The following is a 17,825-nucleotide window of genomic DNA, read 5'->3' on the forward strand; positions in this document are numbered from 1 at the left end:
ACATGTCCCCACGGAGGATGTTTTGGGATGCTCTGGATCGACGTGTACGACAGCGTGTTCCAGTTCTCGCCAATATCCAGAAACTTCGCACAACCATTGAAGAGTGGCACAACATTCCACAGGCCACAATCAATCAATCAACAGCTTGATCAACTCTCTATGAGAAGGAGATGTGTCACGCTGCATGAGGCAAATCGTGGTCGCACCAGATACTGACTTGTTTTCTGATCCACCCCCCTACCTTTTTTTAAAGGTATCTGTAACCAACAGATGCATATCTGTATTCCCAGTCATGTGAAATCAATAGATTAGGGCCTAATGAATTTATATCAATTGACTGATTTCCTTATATGAACTGTAACTCAGTAAAATCTTTGAAATTGTTGCATGTTGTGTTTATATTTTTGTTCAGTGTAATAATATGAAAGTGGTATATTTGTGTCCTTTATTTTAAAGGGTTTGAAGTCTTCACTTTTTTCCTTTCCTTCCTGTTTTGGCATCTCCTCCCTTTTTGGAGTATATGTCTGAACTGCAGATTGCCCCTTTAACCTTAAATTGTTTCAGACCTCTCAAACGGCACACAACCATTCATTGATTGAGCTATAAAAGAATGCACACAACTCACCTAGCTAGCGTAAAGTTTGCCATACCTGCTAGCTAACGCGTAGTTGCGAACTACAGAAGTACTAGCTTCTTAGTTGTCGGGCACCACAAAGTAGTTCAAAGAAATTCAAAACAGATATTGGCTGTATAAGTTATTTATAATAACGTATCAAAACCTACCAGTCTTCTTTATCAAAACTGTCGACGTAGCTAGCTGGCTAAACTTCACTTGCTTTGTTTACAAAATTTGGCGCACTGTCCTGTCAACAGAGTGTAGGTTAAGGGTCAGCATACATAGGTTTGGTTTGCTCATAGCAGAAATCAGCTAGGTGAAGTGAACTTCTGTGCTTGCATACTCCCTAAAGCAGCGTTTCCCAAACTCGGTCCTCGGGACCCCAAGGGGTGCACGTTTTTGTTTTTGCCCTAACACTACACAGCTGATTCAAATGATCAAAGCTTGATTATTAGAATCAGCTGTGTAGTGCTAGGGCAAAAAACAAAACTCACACCGCTTGTGGTCCCGAGGACTGAGTTTGGGAAACCCTGCCCTAAAGACCTTCCATTAAAAATGAGAAAAAAACAGCAATATTACTGTTGTTTTTCCCTCTTGAGCCACCGTAGCAACAACATAGCCATAACACTTCCTGATACTAGCTAAGATGTTAAGCAGAACAGCCCTTAGAAGGGAGTTACAGTGGGGAGAACAAGTATTTGATACACTGCCGATTTTGCAGGTTTTCCTACTTACAAAGCATGTAGAGGTCTGTAATTTTTATCATAGGTACACTTCAACTGTGAGAGACGGAATCTAAAATAAAAATCCAGAAAATCACATTGTATTTTTAAGTAATGAATTTGCATTTTATTGCATGACATAAGTATTTGATACATCAGAAAAGCAGAACTTAATATTTGGTTTGTTTGCAATTACAGAGTTCATACGTTTCCTGTAGGTCTTGACCAGGTTTGCACACACTGCTGTTTCCACCTCCATGCTTCACGGTTGGGATGGTGTTCTTGGGGTTGTACTCATCCTTCTTCTTCCTCCAAACACGGTGAGTGGAGTTTAGACCAAAAAGCTCTATTTTTGTCTCATCAGACCACATGACCTTCTCCCATTCGTCCTCTGGATCATCCAGATGGTCATTGGCAAACTTCAGACGGGCCTGGACATGCACTGGCTTGAGCAGGGGGACCTTGCGTGCACTGCAGGATTTTAATCCATGACGGCGTAGTGTGTTACTAATGGTTTTCTTTGAGACTGTGGTCCCAGCTCTCTTCAGGTCATTGACCAGGTCCTGCCGTGTAGTTCTGGGCTGAAATCTCACCTTCCTCATGATCATTGATGCCCCACGAGGTGAGATCTTGCATGGAGCCCCAGACCGAGGGTGATTGACCGTCATCTTGAACTTCTTCCATTTTCTAATAATTGCGCCAACAGTTGTTGCCTTCTCACCAAGCTGCTTGCCTATTGTCCTGTGGCCCATCCCAGCCTTGTGCAGGTCTACAATTTTATCCCTGATGTCCTTACACAGCTCTCTGGTCTTGGCCATTGTGGAGAGGTTGGAGTCTGTTTGATTGAATGTGTGGACAGGTGTATTTTATAAAGGTAACGAGTTCAAACAGGTGCAGTTAATACAGGTAATGAGTGGAGAACAGGAGGGCTTCTTAAAGAAAAACGAACAGGTCTGCAAATTAATTACTTAAAAATCATACAATGTGATTTTCTGGATTTTGGTTTTAGATTCCGTCTCTCACAGTTGAAGTGTACCTATGATAAAAATTACAGACCTCTACATGCTTTGTAAGTAGGAAAACCTGCAAAATCGGCAGTGTATCAAATACTTGTTCTCCCCACTGTATCACACAATATTTCCTTGGATCGAGGGCCTTGTTGCTTTTACAAAATGATTGCCAACATTTTTATACAAATATGAATGAAAAGTTTTCATAAAAACATTATTTTAATGAGTAAATTAGTTTTTGCATTCTGAAGATGCTACCTTAGTGGCTGGTTGTTAGTTATTTCTCATATTTTCACCCAGTCATTAATTCTAATCATTCTATTTATTCAACGTGGAGAATAGGACGTCCCACTCACATCGTTGCCAGCTAAAATGGCACTCCAGCGCTTTCTGTTCTCCATGTTAGGGGCTACCAATAAATCTAACAGCCATTATGTCCCTTGCCTACTGGCCCGTATCGGATAACTTTTGCATTCTGAAGTTGCTTCCCAAGCGGAATGGTCTTTAGTTCTTCTCTCATGTTTTGATCCAGTCGTTAATGATAATTATTATATTCATTCAATGTTGCTAAACTAAACATATCCAAAGAAAAATATCCAATAGGCCTACATAGGCCGCCCTGCGCTGGGTAATGAATTAATGGAATTCTGAGTATTTACGGTTTCCATGGTGAATTATTAGTTTCATGTTTATTCTTGGGCTAGCTAGCCTACTTGCATGGGAGAGATTGCGTTTGTAAAATGATACATTGTTGCACAGGTCGTAGAGGCAGACAGGTAGGTTTATACAACCCCCAACTGTTGCAAACCAAATAGTAGCATGGAAAAATAATAATGTGCTTTTTTCCCGAGGGAGATGAAGTTAATGAATTTCCTCCCTGGGCTGCGGGACAGTGGAATTATGAGATTAACATGTCATGGTGTCCCACAACTCCTGCATATCAACCAATCAGCATCCAGGATCCAAACAACCCGTTTTATATTCAGAATTTAACTAAGATAAATCAAGAAATCTGTCATTCATTTTAACATTTTTGTTGAGGAGGTCTAAGTCACACAATTTGACATCTAGCTAAGATGTTTGGTGCAGTACTTCTCAAGTAAAATTGCATGAAAACTAGTTGCTGGTGCGCTCTCTCGTTGAATGACAGCAAACACATTATTGGAAAATACTGTCCATAGTTCCCACCCCTACTGTTGACCAATCACTGATGAAGGGGCTTAGACTTCGGCTGCCGAACTTCGACTTGCCTCAAGATTTAGAAAAAAATATGTTGTGTGTGTGAACAGACGAAAAAGAACCTGTTGAACACAAAACGAACAAAAACATCACAAAATGTAATTTAGGCATAATATAGGCTGGGAAGCATGCGACAGGCTTAACGAAAACATGGTTACGTCAATGCAAAAACGCACTCCTATTGGTTACTTTTTTAGCATGTTAAAGTGTTTTGTGGAATCAGGACTTTTTGATATCACAGGCTGATGACCACCCATTCTGTCTGTTGAAGTAGGTACAGCAGCTAGGTCATCATGATCTTTAGTCTTTCTCTTTAGTTTTGTAGTAATCATCCAAGTAGAGATAAATAAATGCAAGTGTTAACATTAGGGTCACATTGATTTCTCAATTTAATTGTTTTCTCAACTAACTGTCAGTAAAGATTCAACCAAAATATGATGTTTTATTACATGTTGATACCGAGATACAGATACTAATGTGTTTATTGGTGCATTTGTAGCATAGCACAATTAAAATACATCAAAGACAATGAAGCTAGTCGCTAACTCATTTTATCTGCTTCATGCGAAAGCAGAACACAAGATAGCCTACACACTGACTTTGCGCTAAGCGTCAATAGATTACCCCATCTGTGTTTTAAGCCTGTAGAATATAGAACAAAACAATGCAGCACTAAATATATACTGTAGGTTCTTGCCATAAGTTCTCTCTCCCCATTGTAAAGTACGATCAAAGCTCCATCTGTTTCTGTTGCATATTTTTGGGCACAGTCTTTGCTGACATTTTTTGTCATCAAAACCCTCTATCCTCCTTTGTACTCAGACTCAGAATAAGTACTTGGACAACTGGCACAACTATAAACAAAAAGACAAAAAGCACAGCAGGTTACTGTAATGGAAGGAATTTTGCTGGTGTGCGGTCCCCCTTCTGCTTCTTCTACCCAATCCATGGTTACCAGTGTTCAAATGTGACCACTCTTCGGAGGGTGTACCACATTTCTTAACAGTCTCCCTCATAGTAGAATGGCTTTGTCATGGTAAGTCTTTGTAAATCACCTCTTCGTTGAGTCCAATGCTGCTGCAGACTATGAGACTAGGAGCGGGCAGCAGCTCAGCACTCCTTCCTGGTTCTCACTGTCTTGCTGCTGTACTTTATGGGGATCCCCCAGCGTCTCATTAGATAGACATCAAACATGTAGGCCACCCCAGGCTCCAGGCCCCCGATCACGGCTGTCGTGACAGCCCGCCGAGGGTTGAGCTCCTGGAAGTATTTACACAGGACCCTCTCAGTGTCCGACCGTGACTCAGGCCCCAGGCAGGGTGCCGTACCTCCCTTCTCCCCCTTGCCCTTACCCAGCCTCCGGCGGTACACGCAGTATAGGCTCCTCTCCTCTGTTCCCATCCAGGCCAGGGTGACGGATTCACAGCTCCTCAGCCTGTTGAAAGACTTAATCTGCAGGCTGGAGGGGAGCGAAGGTACCCCTTGACGATGGTAAGCAGAGGATGCCTGCATCTTAACAGAGGCTTTCAGCGCCCCTGGAGAAGCTTGTCTGGGGGGCGCAGTTCCCTCTCTCTCCAGGTGTATGAGGTAGGAGGGGCTGCCCTGGAGCCAGATCTGAGCCAGGTCTTCTCCCACAGCTTGGGAGCTCAGCTCTTGGCCCTTACTGGAGACTGTTACCTTGATCTTCTCACTGCTTCCGCAGCTCTGGAGAGTGAGCAGGCCACTCTGCTGCCAACCCCGGGGACGGAAGCTAAAGAACTCCACAGAGGTTGAGCCTCCATCCCGGAAGGTCACCCACCGGAGCTCTCCTTCCCTGAGTGGTGTGATAGCTGGTCGGGCCTCCTCATGTGTTTGAGCGAACGTTCCAGTGTATGCTGCACTGGTTCCATTTAGCCTGTCAATCAAAAAGACGTCAAAGTAGTACTGCGTGTCAGGGACAAGCTCTGAAACAGTGCACACGCTCTCTGTTCCCTTACAAACACATTGGAGATCATCATGCTCATCACGGACCGCAGCAGGTGACCGGAGCTCAGTGTCAGAATCCCACTGCTGCCACCACCAGTCTTTGAGAATCGGCCACACAGTTACTTTCCTCTGTTTGTTCTTCTTCTCCCTTTTCTTGTCTTTCTCCCGCTCTTTCCTGATGCCCTCCCGGGCGGCACAGAGGTTGCGGTAGTTGTGTTTGCGGTTGACAAGGACACAGTAGTCATAGCTGCGTTGGGTGTGCGGCAGCCTTGTGAGGGAGGCACTGGGGCCCCAGCTGAGGGTGACACTGGTCATTCCTACACCCAGGGTGTGGACACGGGGGTCAGAGGGAAGCTCTGGGAAGGCCCCTGAGGGCCCAGAGCCCTGATGGAGGTACACGGTAGCCCTGGTGTCCTGGTCCTTGGGGCGCAGCCTGAGGATATAGATAGATGCTGGGGCGTAGGAAGGACCTGTGTAGGTGTCCATGGTGTTGCCAGTGTTGGTGTGTATCTTGGCCTCAGTCCCAGGCCCTCTCCACCACACCTCTGGCATACTCTTCTTGGTACTCCCTGTGCAGAAAACACTGTTAAGCCACAGGTCATTAATATTCTGCCTCATACATGCACACACATACTTACACTCACTAGACAGAACATACATTCACACTCATTGAAGAGACAGTCTTACTGTTCAAAACATATCTTGATAACTTTTAATGAATACAGTAGTCAACTATAATCAATGAAGTGCAAAGAAGATTTTCCCTTATTCATATACAGTGGGGAAAAAAAGTATTTAGTCAGCCACCAATTGTGCAAGTTCTCCCACTTAAAAAGATGAGAGAGGCCTGTATTTTTCATCATAGGTACACGTCAACTATGACAGACAAAATGAGAGAAAAAAAATCCAGAAAATCACATTGTAGGATTTTTAATGAATTTATTTGCAAATTATGGTGGAAAATAAGTATTTGGTCACCTACAAACAACCAAGATTTCTGGCTCTCACAGACCTGTAACTTATTCTTTAAGAGGCTCCTCTGTCCTCCACTTGTTACCTGTATTAATGGCACCTGTTTGAACTTGTTATCAGTATAAAAGACACCTGTCCACAACCTCAAACAGTCACACTCCAAACTCCACTATGGCCAAGACCAAAGAGCTGTCAAAGGACACCAGAAACAAATGTGTAGACCTGCACCAGGCTGGGAAGACTGAATCTGCAATAGGTAAGCAGCTTGGTTTGAAGAAATCAACTGTGGGAACAATGATTAGGAAATGGAAGACATACAAGACCACTGATAATCTCCCTCGATCTGGGGCTCCACGCAAGATCTCACCCCGTGGGGTCAAAATGATCACAAGAACGGTGAACAAAAATCCCAGAACCACACGGGGGGACCTAGTGAATGACCTGCAGAGAGCTGGGACCAAAATAACAAAGCCTACCATCAGTAACACACTACGCCGCCAGGGACTCAAATCCTGCAGTGCCAGATGTGTCCCCCTGCTTAAGCCAGTACATGTCCAGGCCCGTCTGAAGTTTGCTAGAGTGCATTTGGATGATCCAGAAGAGGATTGGGAGAATGTCATATGGTCAGATGAAACCAAAATATAACTTTTTGGTAAAAACTCAACTCGTCGTGTTTGGAGGACAAAGAATGCTGAGTTGCATCCAAAGAACACCATACCTACTGTGAAGCATGGGGGTGGAAACATCATGCTTTGGGGCTGTTTTTCTGCAAAGGGACCAGGACGACTGATCCGTGTAAAGGAAAGAACGAATGGGGCCATGTATTGTGAGATTTTGAGTGAAAACCTCCTTCCATCAGCAAGGGCATTGAAGATGAAACGTGGCTGGGTCTTTCAGCATGACAATGATCCCAAACACACCGCCCGGGCAACGAAGGAGTGGCTTCGTAAGAAGCATTTCAAGGTCCTGGAGTGGCCTAGCCAGTCTCCAGATCTCAACCCCATAGAAAATCTTTGGAGGGAGTTGAAAGTCCGTGTTGCCTAGCGACAGCCCCAAAACATCACTGCTCTAGAGGAGATCTGCATGGAGGAATGGGCCAAAATACCAGCAACAGTGTGTGAAAACCTTGTGAAGACTTACAGAAAACGTTTGACCTGTGTCATTGCCAACAAAGGGTATATAACAAAGTATTGAGAAACTTTTGTTATTGACCAAATACTTAATGTCCACCATAATTTGCAAATAAATTCATAAAAAATCCTACAATGGGATTTTCTGGATTTTTTTCCCTCATTTTGTCTGTCATATTTGACGTGTACCTATGATGAAAATTACAGGCCTCTCTCATCTTTTTAAGTGGGAGAACTTGCACAATTGGTGGCTGACTAAATACTTTTTTCCCCCACTGTAAACCCCTTTTCACCATCATCCTTTATCATTTCTCCTTACTTTGGGAAATAAAAGGAGTCCAAATGTTACACAATTAAAGTGAATCATTTAGGCAGACGTTGGGGAACCTAGGGTTCACACTGAATGATTTATGTGTCACAGTATAACTTCATAAAGCTGTTCGTTTGTCCATCTAGAATACCCACTGATTTTAACTAAGCAGGCTGGTGAGGACCATGGAGGATGTTGCATGACATCATTGCTAGCCTAAATAGGCTACTTTTGTGTTTAATTGATGGTAACTGACCTTTTTGTGCGCAACGAGAGATTTTTTAATATTTTTTTTATTTAATGTAGTTATGTAGCTGTCTATTTTGTCCCTCAAGTTTTATTTCTGCAACTCTTGGAGAGGTTTCCACCAGATTTGCTCTATTTTGGGTTTTACTTAGCCCATAGAAGCGCAAATAAAAACTATTGGGCATGAATATGAGACATTTTGGTAAAGGTCAGAATTAAGCTGAATTTCAGTTTATACTGTATAGGCTAGTACTTGCATGCCATTCTGTACAAATCTATCTATATATCTATTTAAAAAAGTAATTTTAAAAAGCAGAACCCTCTGTACAGTGGGGAGAACAAGTATTTGATACACTGCCGATTTTTCAGGTTTTCCTACTTACAAAGCATGTAGAGGTCTGTAATTTTTATCATAGGTACACTTCAACTGTGAGAGACGTGTAGTGTCTGAAGGTCTATTGATTTTGCTGACATTTGCAAATGGTGTAATAGATGAACTTTACTCTGCTTTGCTGAAGCATTTGGAAAAGCATTGCTACATAGGCTTCTTGGAATAGAGGACATTTGGAGATATGTGAAAGCCGGGGATTGGTCTGTCAAAAACCACCCATCTTATGTTACATAGGATAAATACCATGTTTTGAACAAAGGACGGAGAGAAACAACATATTAACAGATTGGGCCGTTGTTCTCCAGATATCTGCAGATGTCTGTAAATTGATACTGTGATCTTTGATACAATAAACCTTTATAATCAAAGTACAGTGTAAGCGGACTTCTTATCATCACAGCATAATTAGCAACATCTTTCGAGACACCACAAAATGGCGACGAGGAACCTTTGGGACGTATTACGTCTTTTCACAGCATTCCATTCATGGGCTGCGAGGTGACTCCCGCTCAAGATGCCGGCAGATAAGGTGAGATTTCTCACAGTTTTGGGCGCTGGTCAGTTTGTGTGCTTGTGTCTGTATGTGCATTGAGGAGATGTACCGTCAAAGTACTTGTGTGTGCGCTTTGCTGTTATTTGCTGTGGGATGAGAGTCCGTTCTAAATTTCTAAATTTGTTTGCGTTGGGAACAACGCAAACAGGGGGGAATGTCTATAGGAATTATTAACACTGGGCACACGGGTATTTGGCTTGAATAAAATTAAAAGGAGTACAGTGCAACCTGGGGACAAGGTGTTCGTGAAGGTATTTAGAAGGAAGTGGTATAACGCACGTCGTGAAGGACCATTTGAAGTTGTTCATAGTACTGGAACAGCTGTCCAGGTTAAAGGGTCTCCGACGTGGTATCATTTGTCACATTGTGTTAAAGCGCCTGGAGAAGTGGTGCCACGCACAGAGAGACAGGATGTTGAAGGCTCAAGAGAGCAGGATGAAGATAGGGAAGAACAGGCGGAAGGAGAGATGCATGACAATATCCAGAGTCAAAACCCAGAAGGAGAGATTGTCCATGTTGTGGACAACGTTGATGATAATGTGTACACTTCTGATGATGCCAGAGATGACTCTGCAATGGATGGAAAGGAAAGGAGATTTGGGGACATTGATTTTCAATACGTCCCAGAAACAACAGGGAATATTTCAGTGGAATGTGAAACCGCGGAGATCACCAAGGGCAACTCTGTTACAGGAGAAGCTGGTGATTCGGTTAGACAAAGTAGGCCTAGACCAGTTAGGAGAAAAGTCAGACTAAAATGTTATGAAAACTAGGGTTGAAGTAACTCTAGGAAATGTTCAATATCTGATTGTGTGATAATTTTTCAGGTCTTTACATATTATTGTGATATTTAGTATTTTCTTATGAATCAAAGGGGGAAATGGGATGTGATTCATTTTATATATAATTTGATATATCATTTTTAGTTGATATTGACGTTTTAATTTGAATGTGTTGTTTTGCAAAAGATACTGCTTGGTCTTTTCTTTTCTTCCAGAAGCATATGGGGGAATGTGTAGAGGGGATTCAAATACTCAAACATGGACAATATGAATGGACTGGAGGAAGTGGAACAAGGAAGGTGTGGAAATGTTCAGATTCCATCATCGACGTTTCATTGGAAGTCAACACTACTGAGGAGATGAAGTGTAGTGGACTACATTCCAGTGTCTACAATGATATATAGACATATTTGCATGTGTAATACATAATTTGTGTCATATTCTTTCTGTATTATTTTTGAAGAATGATGTTTTCTGTTGTTGGGTACATGTGGGGACCTCAGATGTTTTTGTTTATTTCGTTGAAGCTTAGGGATATTGGATCTAGGCAGGGATAGAGAGAATCCACAGGAGGGTCCGATGGGTCGACCAGCCTGAATGTGGACATTTTTGATTGTATTTTGTTTGCTGAGGTTTTCATGTGTATTCAATTGCATCATAGCTTAAAATGCATTGATAAAGATTTATGAATTGATCTGGAGTACTTAGGTGGTCGCCTGGTGCAGAGGGGCCGTGAGAGAAATTTCCTGTCTTGATTGATTGATGGATATTTGGAATGAAAGCTGCCAGACAGGTTTTTCGCTCTTACACTCCATAACAATTTATTTACACCCCATACAAAAATGTGTCTATATAAACATGTGTTTACTCTCCAAAAATTATGGTTTATTGCTGAAGTTACTCAAGAATAAAAATTGTTATTTGTCATAATCCTATTCTTTTTGTTTTCGAGACTTAATTAGTCTCGAAGGGGGGAAATATGTAGTGTCTGAAGGTCTATTGATTTTCCTGACATTTGCAAATGGTGTAATAGATGATCTTTACTCTGCTTTGCTGAAGCATTTGGAAAAGCATTGCTACATAGGCTTCTTGGAATATAGGACATTTGGAGATATGTGAAAACTGTCAAAAACCACCCATCTTATGTTACATAGGATAAATACCATGTTTTGAACAAAGGACGGAAAGAAACAACATATTAACAGATTGGGCCGTTGTTCTCCAGATATCTGCAGATGTCTGTAAATTGATACTGTGATCTTTGATACAATAAACCTTTATAATCAAAGTACAGTGTAAGCGGACTTCTTATCATCACAGCATAAGTAGCAACATATTTCGAGACACCACAGACGGAATCTAAAATAAAAATCCAGAAAATCACATTGTATTTTTAAGTAATTAATTTGCATTTTATTGCATGACATACAGTGGGGAAAAAAGTATTTAGTCAGCCACCAATTGTGCAAGTTCTCCCACTTAAAAAGATGAGAGAGGCCTGTAATTTTCATCATAGGTACACGTCAACTATGACAGACAAAATGAGAAAAAGAAATCCAGAAAATCACATTGTAGGATTTTTTATGAATTTATTTGCAAATTATGGTGGAAAATAAGTATTTGGTCAATAACAAAAGTTTTGTCAATAATTTGTTATATACCCTTTGTTGGCAATGACACAGGTCAAACGTTTTCTAAGTCTTCACAAGGTTTTCACACACTGTTGCTGGTATTTTGGCCAATTCCTCCATGCAGATCTCCTCTAGAGCAGTGATGTTTTGGGGCTGTCGCTGGGCAACATGGACTTTCAACTCCCTCCAAAGATTTTCTATGGGGTTGAGATCTGGAGACTGGCTAGGCCACTCCAGGACCTTGAAATGCTTCTTACGAAGCCACTCCTTCGTTGCCCGGGCGGTTTGTTTGGGATCATTGTCATGCTGAAAGACCCAGCCACGTTTCATCTTCAATGCCCTTGCTGATGGAAGGAGGTTTTCACTCAAAATCTCACGATACATGGCCCCATTCATTCTTTCCTTTACACGGATCAGTCGTCCTGGTCCCTTTGCAGAAAAACAGCCCCAAAGCATGATGTTTCCACCCCCATGCTTCACAGTAGGTATGGTGTTCTTTGGATGCAACTCAGCATTCTTTGTCCTCCAAACACGACGAGTTGAGTTTTTACCAAAAAGTTCTATTTTGGTTTCATCTGACCATATGACATTCTCCCAATCCTCTTCTGGATCATCCAAATGCACTCTAGCAAACTTCAGACGGGCCTGGACATGTACTGGCTTAAGCAGGGGGACACGTCTGGCACTGCAGGATTTGAGTCCCTGGCGGCGTAGTGTGTTACTGATTGTAGGCTTTGTTACTTTGGTCCCAGCTCTCTGCAGGTCATTCACTAGGTCCCCCCGTGTGGTTCTGGGATTTTTGCTCACCGTTCTTGTGATCATTTTGACCCCACGGGGTGAGATCTTGCGTGGAGCCCCAGATCGAGGGAGATTATCAGTGGTCTTGTATGTCTTCCATTTCCTAATAATTGCTCCCACAGTTGATGTCTTCAAACCAAGCTGCTTACCTATTGCAGATTCAGTCTTCCCAGCCTGGTGCAGGTCTACAATTTTGTTTCTGGTGTCCTTTGACAGCTCTTTGGTCTTGGCCATAGTGGAGTTTGGAGTGTGACTGTTTGAGGTTGTGGACAGGTGTCTTTTATACTGATAACAAGTTCAAACAGGTGCCATTAATACAGGTAACGAGTGGAGGACAGAGGAGCCTCTTAAAGAAGAAGTTACAGGTCTGTGAGAGCCAGAAATCTTGCTTGTTTGTAGGTGACCAAATACTTATTTTCCACCATAATTTGCAAATAAATTCATTAAAAATCCTACAATGTGATTTTCTGGAGAAAAAAAATCTCAATTTGTCTGTCATAGTTGACGTGTACCTATGATGAAAATTACAGGCCTCTCTCATCTTTTTAAGTGGGAGAACTTGCACAATTGGTGGCTGACTAAATACTTTTTTTCCCCACTGTAAGTATTTGATATATCAGAAAAGCAGAACTTAATATTTGGTACAGAAACCTTTGTTTGCAATTACAGAGATCATACGTTTCATGTAGGTCTTGACCAGGTTTGCACACACTGCAGCAGGGATTTTGGCCCATTCCTCCATACAGACCTTCTTCAGATCTTTCAGGTTTCGGGGCTGTCGCTGGGCAATACGGACTTTCAGCTCCCTCCAAAGATTTTCTATTGGGTTCAGGTCTGGAGACTGGCTAGGCCACTCCAGGACCTTGAGATGCTTCTTACGGAGCCACTCCTTAGTTGCCCTGGCTGTGTGTTTCGGGTCGTTGTCATGCTGGAAGACCCAGCCACGACCCATCTTCAATGCTCTTACTGAGGGAAGGAGGTTGTTGGCCAAGATCTCGCGATACATGGCCCCATCCATCCTCCCCTCAATACGATGCAGTCGTCCTGTCCCCTTTGCAGAAAAGTATCCCCAAATAATGTTTCCACCTCCATGCTTCACGGTTGGGATGGTTTTTTGGGGTTGTACTCATCCTTCTTCTTCCTCCAAACACGGTGAGTGGAGTTTAGACCAAAAAGCTCAATTTTTGTCTCATCAGACCACATGACCTTCTCCCATTCCTCCTCTGGATCATCCAGATGGTCATTGGCAAACTTCAGACGGGCCTGGACATGCGCTGGCTTGAGCAGGGGGACCTTGCGTGCACTGCAGGATTTTAATCCATGACGGCGTAGTGTGTTACTAATGATTTTCAGGTCTTCAGGTCATTGACCAGGTCCTGCCGTGTAGTTCTGGGCTGATCCCTCACCTTCCTCATGATCATTGATGCCCCACGAGGTGAGATCTTGCATGGAGCCCCAGACCGAGGGTGATTAACCGTCATCTTGAACTTCTTCCATTTTCTAATAATTGTGCCAACAGTTGTTGCCCTCTCACCAAGCTGCTTGCCTATTGTCCTGTAGCCCATCCCAGCCTTGTGCAGGTCTACAATTTTATCCCTGATGTCCTTACACAGCTCTCTGGTCTTGGCCATTGTGGAGAGGTTGGAGTCTGTTTGATTGAGTGTGTGGACAGGTGTCTTTTATTCAGGTAACGAGTTCAAACAGGTGCAGTTAATACAGGTAATGAGTGGAGAACAGGAGGGCTTCTTAAAGAAAAACGAACAGGTCTGTGAGAGCCGGAATTCTCACTGCAAATGACTTACTTAAAAATCATACAATGTGATTTTCTGGATTTTGGTTTTATATTCTGTCTCTCACAGTTGAAGTGTACCTATGATAAAAATTACAGACCTCTACATGCTTTGTAAGTAGGAAATCCTGCAAAATCGGCAGTGTATCAAATACTTGTTCTCCCCACTGTATATGTTATTTTAAATGGAAAATTTAAAAACTCTTATCCTCAAGTATTGGCAATACTGTATGTGAGCCAGTTATAATCATACTTTAATACAAATGTCAGTCTAATCTCTCTTACATTCAGGAAAAAAGTGTGACATTTAGATATATTACTGTCTTTCTTGCTTTGAAGGTAAAATGGTTGGACAGATTGTCCAGTGATATACTAGACCTGTTTTATTCAGTATCCTGGGCTCAGTGCTGTGTGTGTGAGTAAGAGAGAGGGAGAGAGGAAAGAGAGAGAGAGGTGGAAAGAGAGATCAAGACCAATGGACTGATTAAGTCTCTCCTATCTTGTAGACATTTATGACCAGGGTTAGTCTTTTAATGGACACTATGTCAAAAATAAATTGCTCCAATGTGAATTGAATTGTGGTGTAATGAATCTGAATTGATATGAATAGGAATTGCATGTGATAGGGTGTTGTGTGTAGTTGCTTTTATTGTCTATCAGTGTTTCCCACTCACAGTGTAGACTCTTAGGTGGTTTGTCCTTCAGGGTTCGGGCTGCGAGGGTCCATTCGATGGGGAGGTCACAGGGACTGACGGTCACAGACATCATCACAACCTTCTTCTTCAGTGTGAAGTACAGTCTGCACGAAGATAGGTACCACACAAAAAAGGGATTGTCTATGAATTTCTAATGTATTTTTCTTCCCCCTTACAAATGTAATAACATAACTAAGAAAAGTACTGTAAAATCAAACTGTAGCCGTCAAAGCATTCCAAGCGTTTTTAGAAAATGTCTACTCCTTTGTTTCTCCCAGACACTGATAAGCTCGTAAAGCAAACAAGGAGAGGTCAACTAACGATCTGTGATAAGCTTCCATCGACCTGCGCTGTACAGATGGATATCTCTTTGCTATAACCGTCTAAAATCGTGCTTAGCATAAAGACAGCAATGTTGCTTTGGAATGTTGGGCAATTATAGGACCAGGAAACATTTGTCATTGGATTGCTACATTAGATATCCCTCCTCACCGTGTGGGATGACAATCCACAGAACTGCAGACTATGGACACACAATGTTAGACTATACATGTGGCAAGCCAACACCACATTTCTGTGATTAGACATTCTGGTCTCCTTCTACAAGCTTATTGTTCATCTCCTTCACAATATAATTAGATTTAAACTCACCAATTAACCAAGACATCATTATCAATCACCGACTGACTCTGACATCATTATTTGATCATCTTTGTACTTTCACCAACATAACTCATCAAGGTGAGACATTCAATATTGAGATGCAATTGACCTCTATGTTGTCATAGGCTCCTGAATATTTACTCTGCCCGTTGAAAAGTATTATCATTCTTTTACATGTATTTTCTGGATCAACTGCTGATATGCTGCTGTTTCTCAACAGCTGTGCCGTGCTAACATTGTCAAGGGCAATACATAGTTTAACTGATTGATTAATTACAATCATAATTAGCGGATGTTTTTCTCAGTTAAAAAACAATCTGTTTCGTAATGCACGACTGCATCGATGGACAGATGGGCAGCTCACAGTGATGCCCATATTCCAATTTACAGCTCCCAGTGTTAGAGCTCTACCACTGAAATTACCATTTAGGGAGCTTGTATTACATAGCCTACTGTAGTGACAGCATTTTAAACAGGGGCCTCTCTTAAGTATTTCAATCTTTGTCCAGGACACAGAACATAAACATTTAGTGTGCAATACTATCCACCTCCCCTGATGTGGTCTCTATACTCTACCTCCGGGTGCGTCCTTTGGGCAGATGTATGGAGGTGACCTTTCCATCAGACAGCCAGGCGGTGGGGCGGAGTGACACCTCGTTCTCAGGGGCCAGAGCTGAGTGTCCTTGGGGCCAGGGGGAGCCACAGAGGAGAGCCACGGCCAGGCAGAGATACCAGGACAGGGCCAATGCTGCCATCATTCACACTCAGTCACCACTCTGCCGTCACCCAGGGACTGAAAGAGCAGGGGAAAGGTCAAAAGCATCCATCAGTTCCATCACATACATTTCTGCTCCTACTGTACATGAAGTACTAAAGAGGTCTAGCAGCAGATGATTCATTGATATGAGGAAACATTTCTGCTATTCACACAGAATTATTCATGCAGGAAAGCAAATTGCCACGCTATATCACTGGGATCTGTATAGCGCAGCTTGACACTTGGTGAAAAATCACTCATCGTACAACTTTCAAAGCGTGAAGTGGGTTGCAAATATCACTCAGAAGTGGATTCATTTGAATATATATCTCTATTCATAGTATGCCGGTACAAATGGGTTTGTTCTCTAAATAGAGGGTATTTTTTCATGGTTGTTGCAGCCCTTGTTATCGAAAATCCGCCAATTTAGTTTGGAACAACACAAACAACATCTGGAGGTGCTTCAGTATAATCCAATTGGAAGACAGATTCTCTTGACAAAAGCAGACAAAGCCACAATAACTTTGAAACAGATTGGGCTGTTTTTTCTTTCCTCTTCTCACTGTTGGGATGATTTGTAGATATGATTACAGGTCTTGGCTCTTGTCCCCAGAGAAAAAAATTCATTAATTCAAAGTCACAGTCTTCAAAAAACGTCTGCTTCTCAACGTGTGTTTGTCGACGTCAAGGCTGTGCCCTGCAGATCAGATGAAAATTGTACGTAGGTGCTAGGCAGATGCATCAGAGTCTTGATCAGGCCCTGGGACATCTGAGTTCCAACAACAGCTGCATCATTACAAAGTATGGAGGATCTCATTCTCCCAGTAGTGGAGTGAACAACCCATAAAGCTTTTACAGAGAGGGAGGAAGGGAGAGAGAGAGAGAGAAATAAGAGAGGGAGGAGGGAGTGAGAAAGATTGAAAGAGAGAGAAATGAGAGACAGGGGTAGTGAGGGAGAGTGAGAAAGAGAACATTTTGAGAAATGAGAAGAGGGGGAGGATGTGGTCCAGAGTAATAAATAAGAAATGGAGAGGGAGAGACTGTGAGAGGAAAAGAAGACAAAGTGTGATGGAAGGAGGTACACAAATGGAGATTATTGGTGTTTTCTACAGCTCCATGTCTAATGGGTTCATAACTGGTGCCACATACTGTACAGTGCATTCAGAAAGTAGTCAGTTTTGGTGCACTCCACCAATCAGGCCTTTATGGTAGAGTGGCCAAACGGAAGCCACTCCTAAGGTAAAAGGCACATGAAAGCCCGCTTGGAGTTTGCAAAAAGGCTCCTAAAGGACTCTCAGACTATGAGAAACAAGATTCTCTGGTCTAATGAAACCAAGATTTAACCTTTTGAACTGAATCCCAAGCGTCACGTCTGGAAGAAACCAGGCACCGCTCATCACCTGGCAAATACCATCCCTACGGGGAAGCATGGTGGTGGCAGCATCATGCTGTCGGGATGTTTTTCAGCGGCAGGGACTGGGAGAGTAGTCATGCTCCAAGGAAAGATGAACGGAGCAAAGTACAGAGAGATCCTTGATGAAAACCTGCTCCAGAGT

General features: G+C 42.5%; 1 protein-coding gene across 1 annotated transcript; it reads right to left on the reverse strand.

Moving 5' to 3' along the window:
- Positions 1 to 4,697: 4,697 nt before the first annotated feature.
- LOC311140176 (protein NDNF-like) lies at positions 4,698 to 16,270 on the reverse strand (the record flags this gene model as incomplete). Its single annotated transcript, XM_084175123.1, has 3 exons — positions 4,698 to 6,121; positions 14,829 to 14,953; positions 16,089 to 16,270. The coding sequence occupies 3 exons, from the start codon at positions 16,268 to 16,270 to the stop codon at positions 4,698 to 4,700; spliced, it is 1,731 nt and encodes a 576-aa protein (XP_084031249.1).
- Positions 16,271 to 17,825: the final 1,555 nt, after the last annotated feature.

The sequence above is a fragment of the Coregonus lavaretus genome (genome assembly GCF_964263955.1).
Source record: "Coregonus lavaretus genome assembly, chromosome: 1".
In the NCBI taxonomy this organism is placed as follows: Eukaryota; Metazoa; Chordata; class Actinopteri; order Salmoniformes; family Salmonidae; genus Coregonus; species Coregonus lavaretus.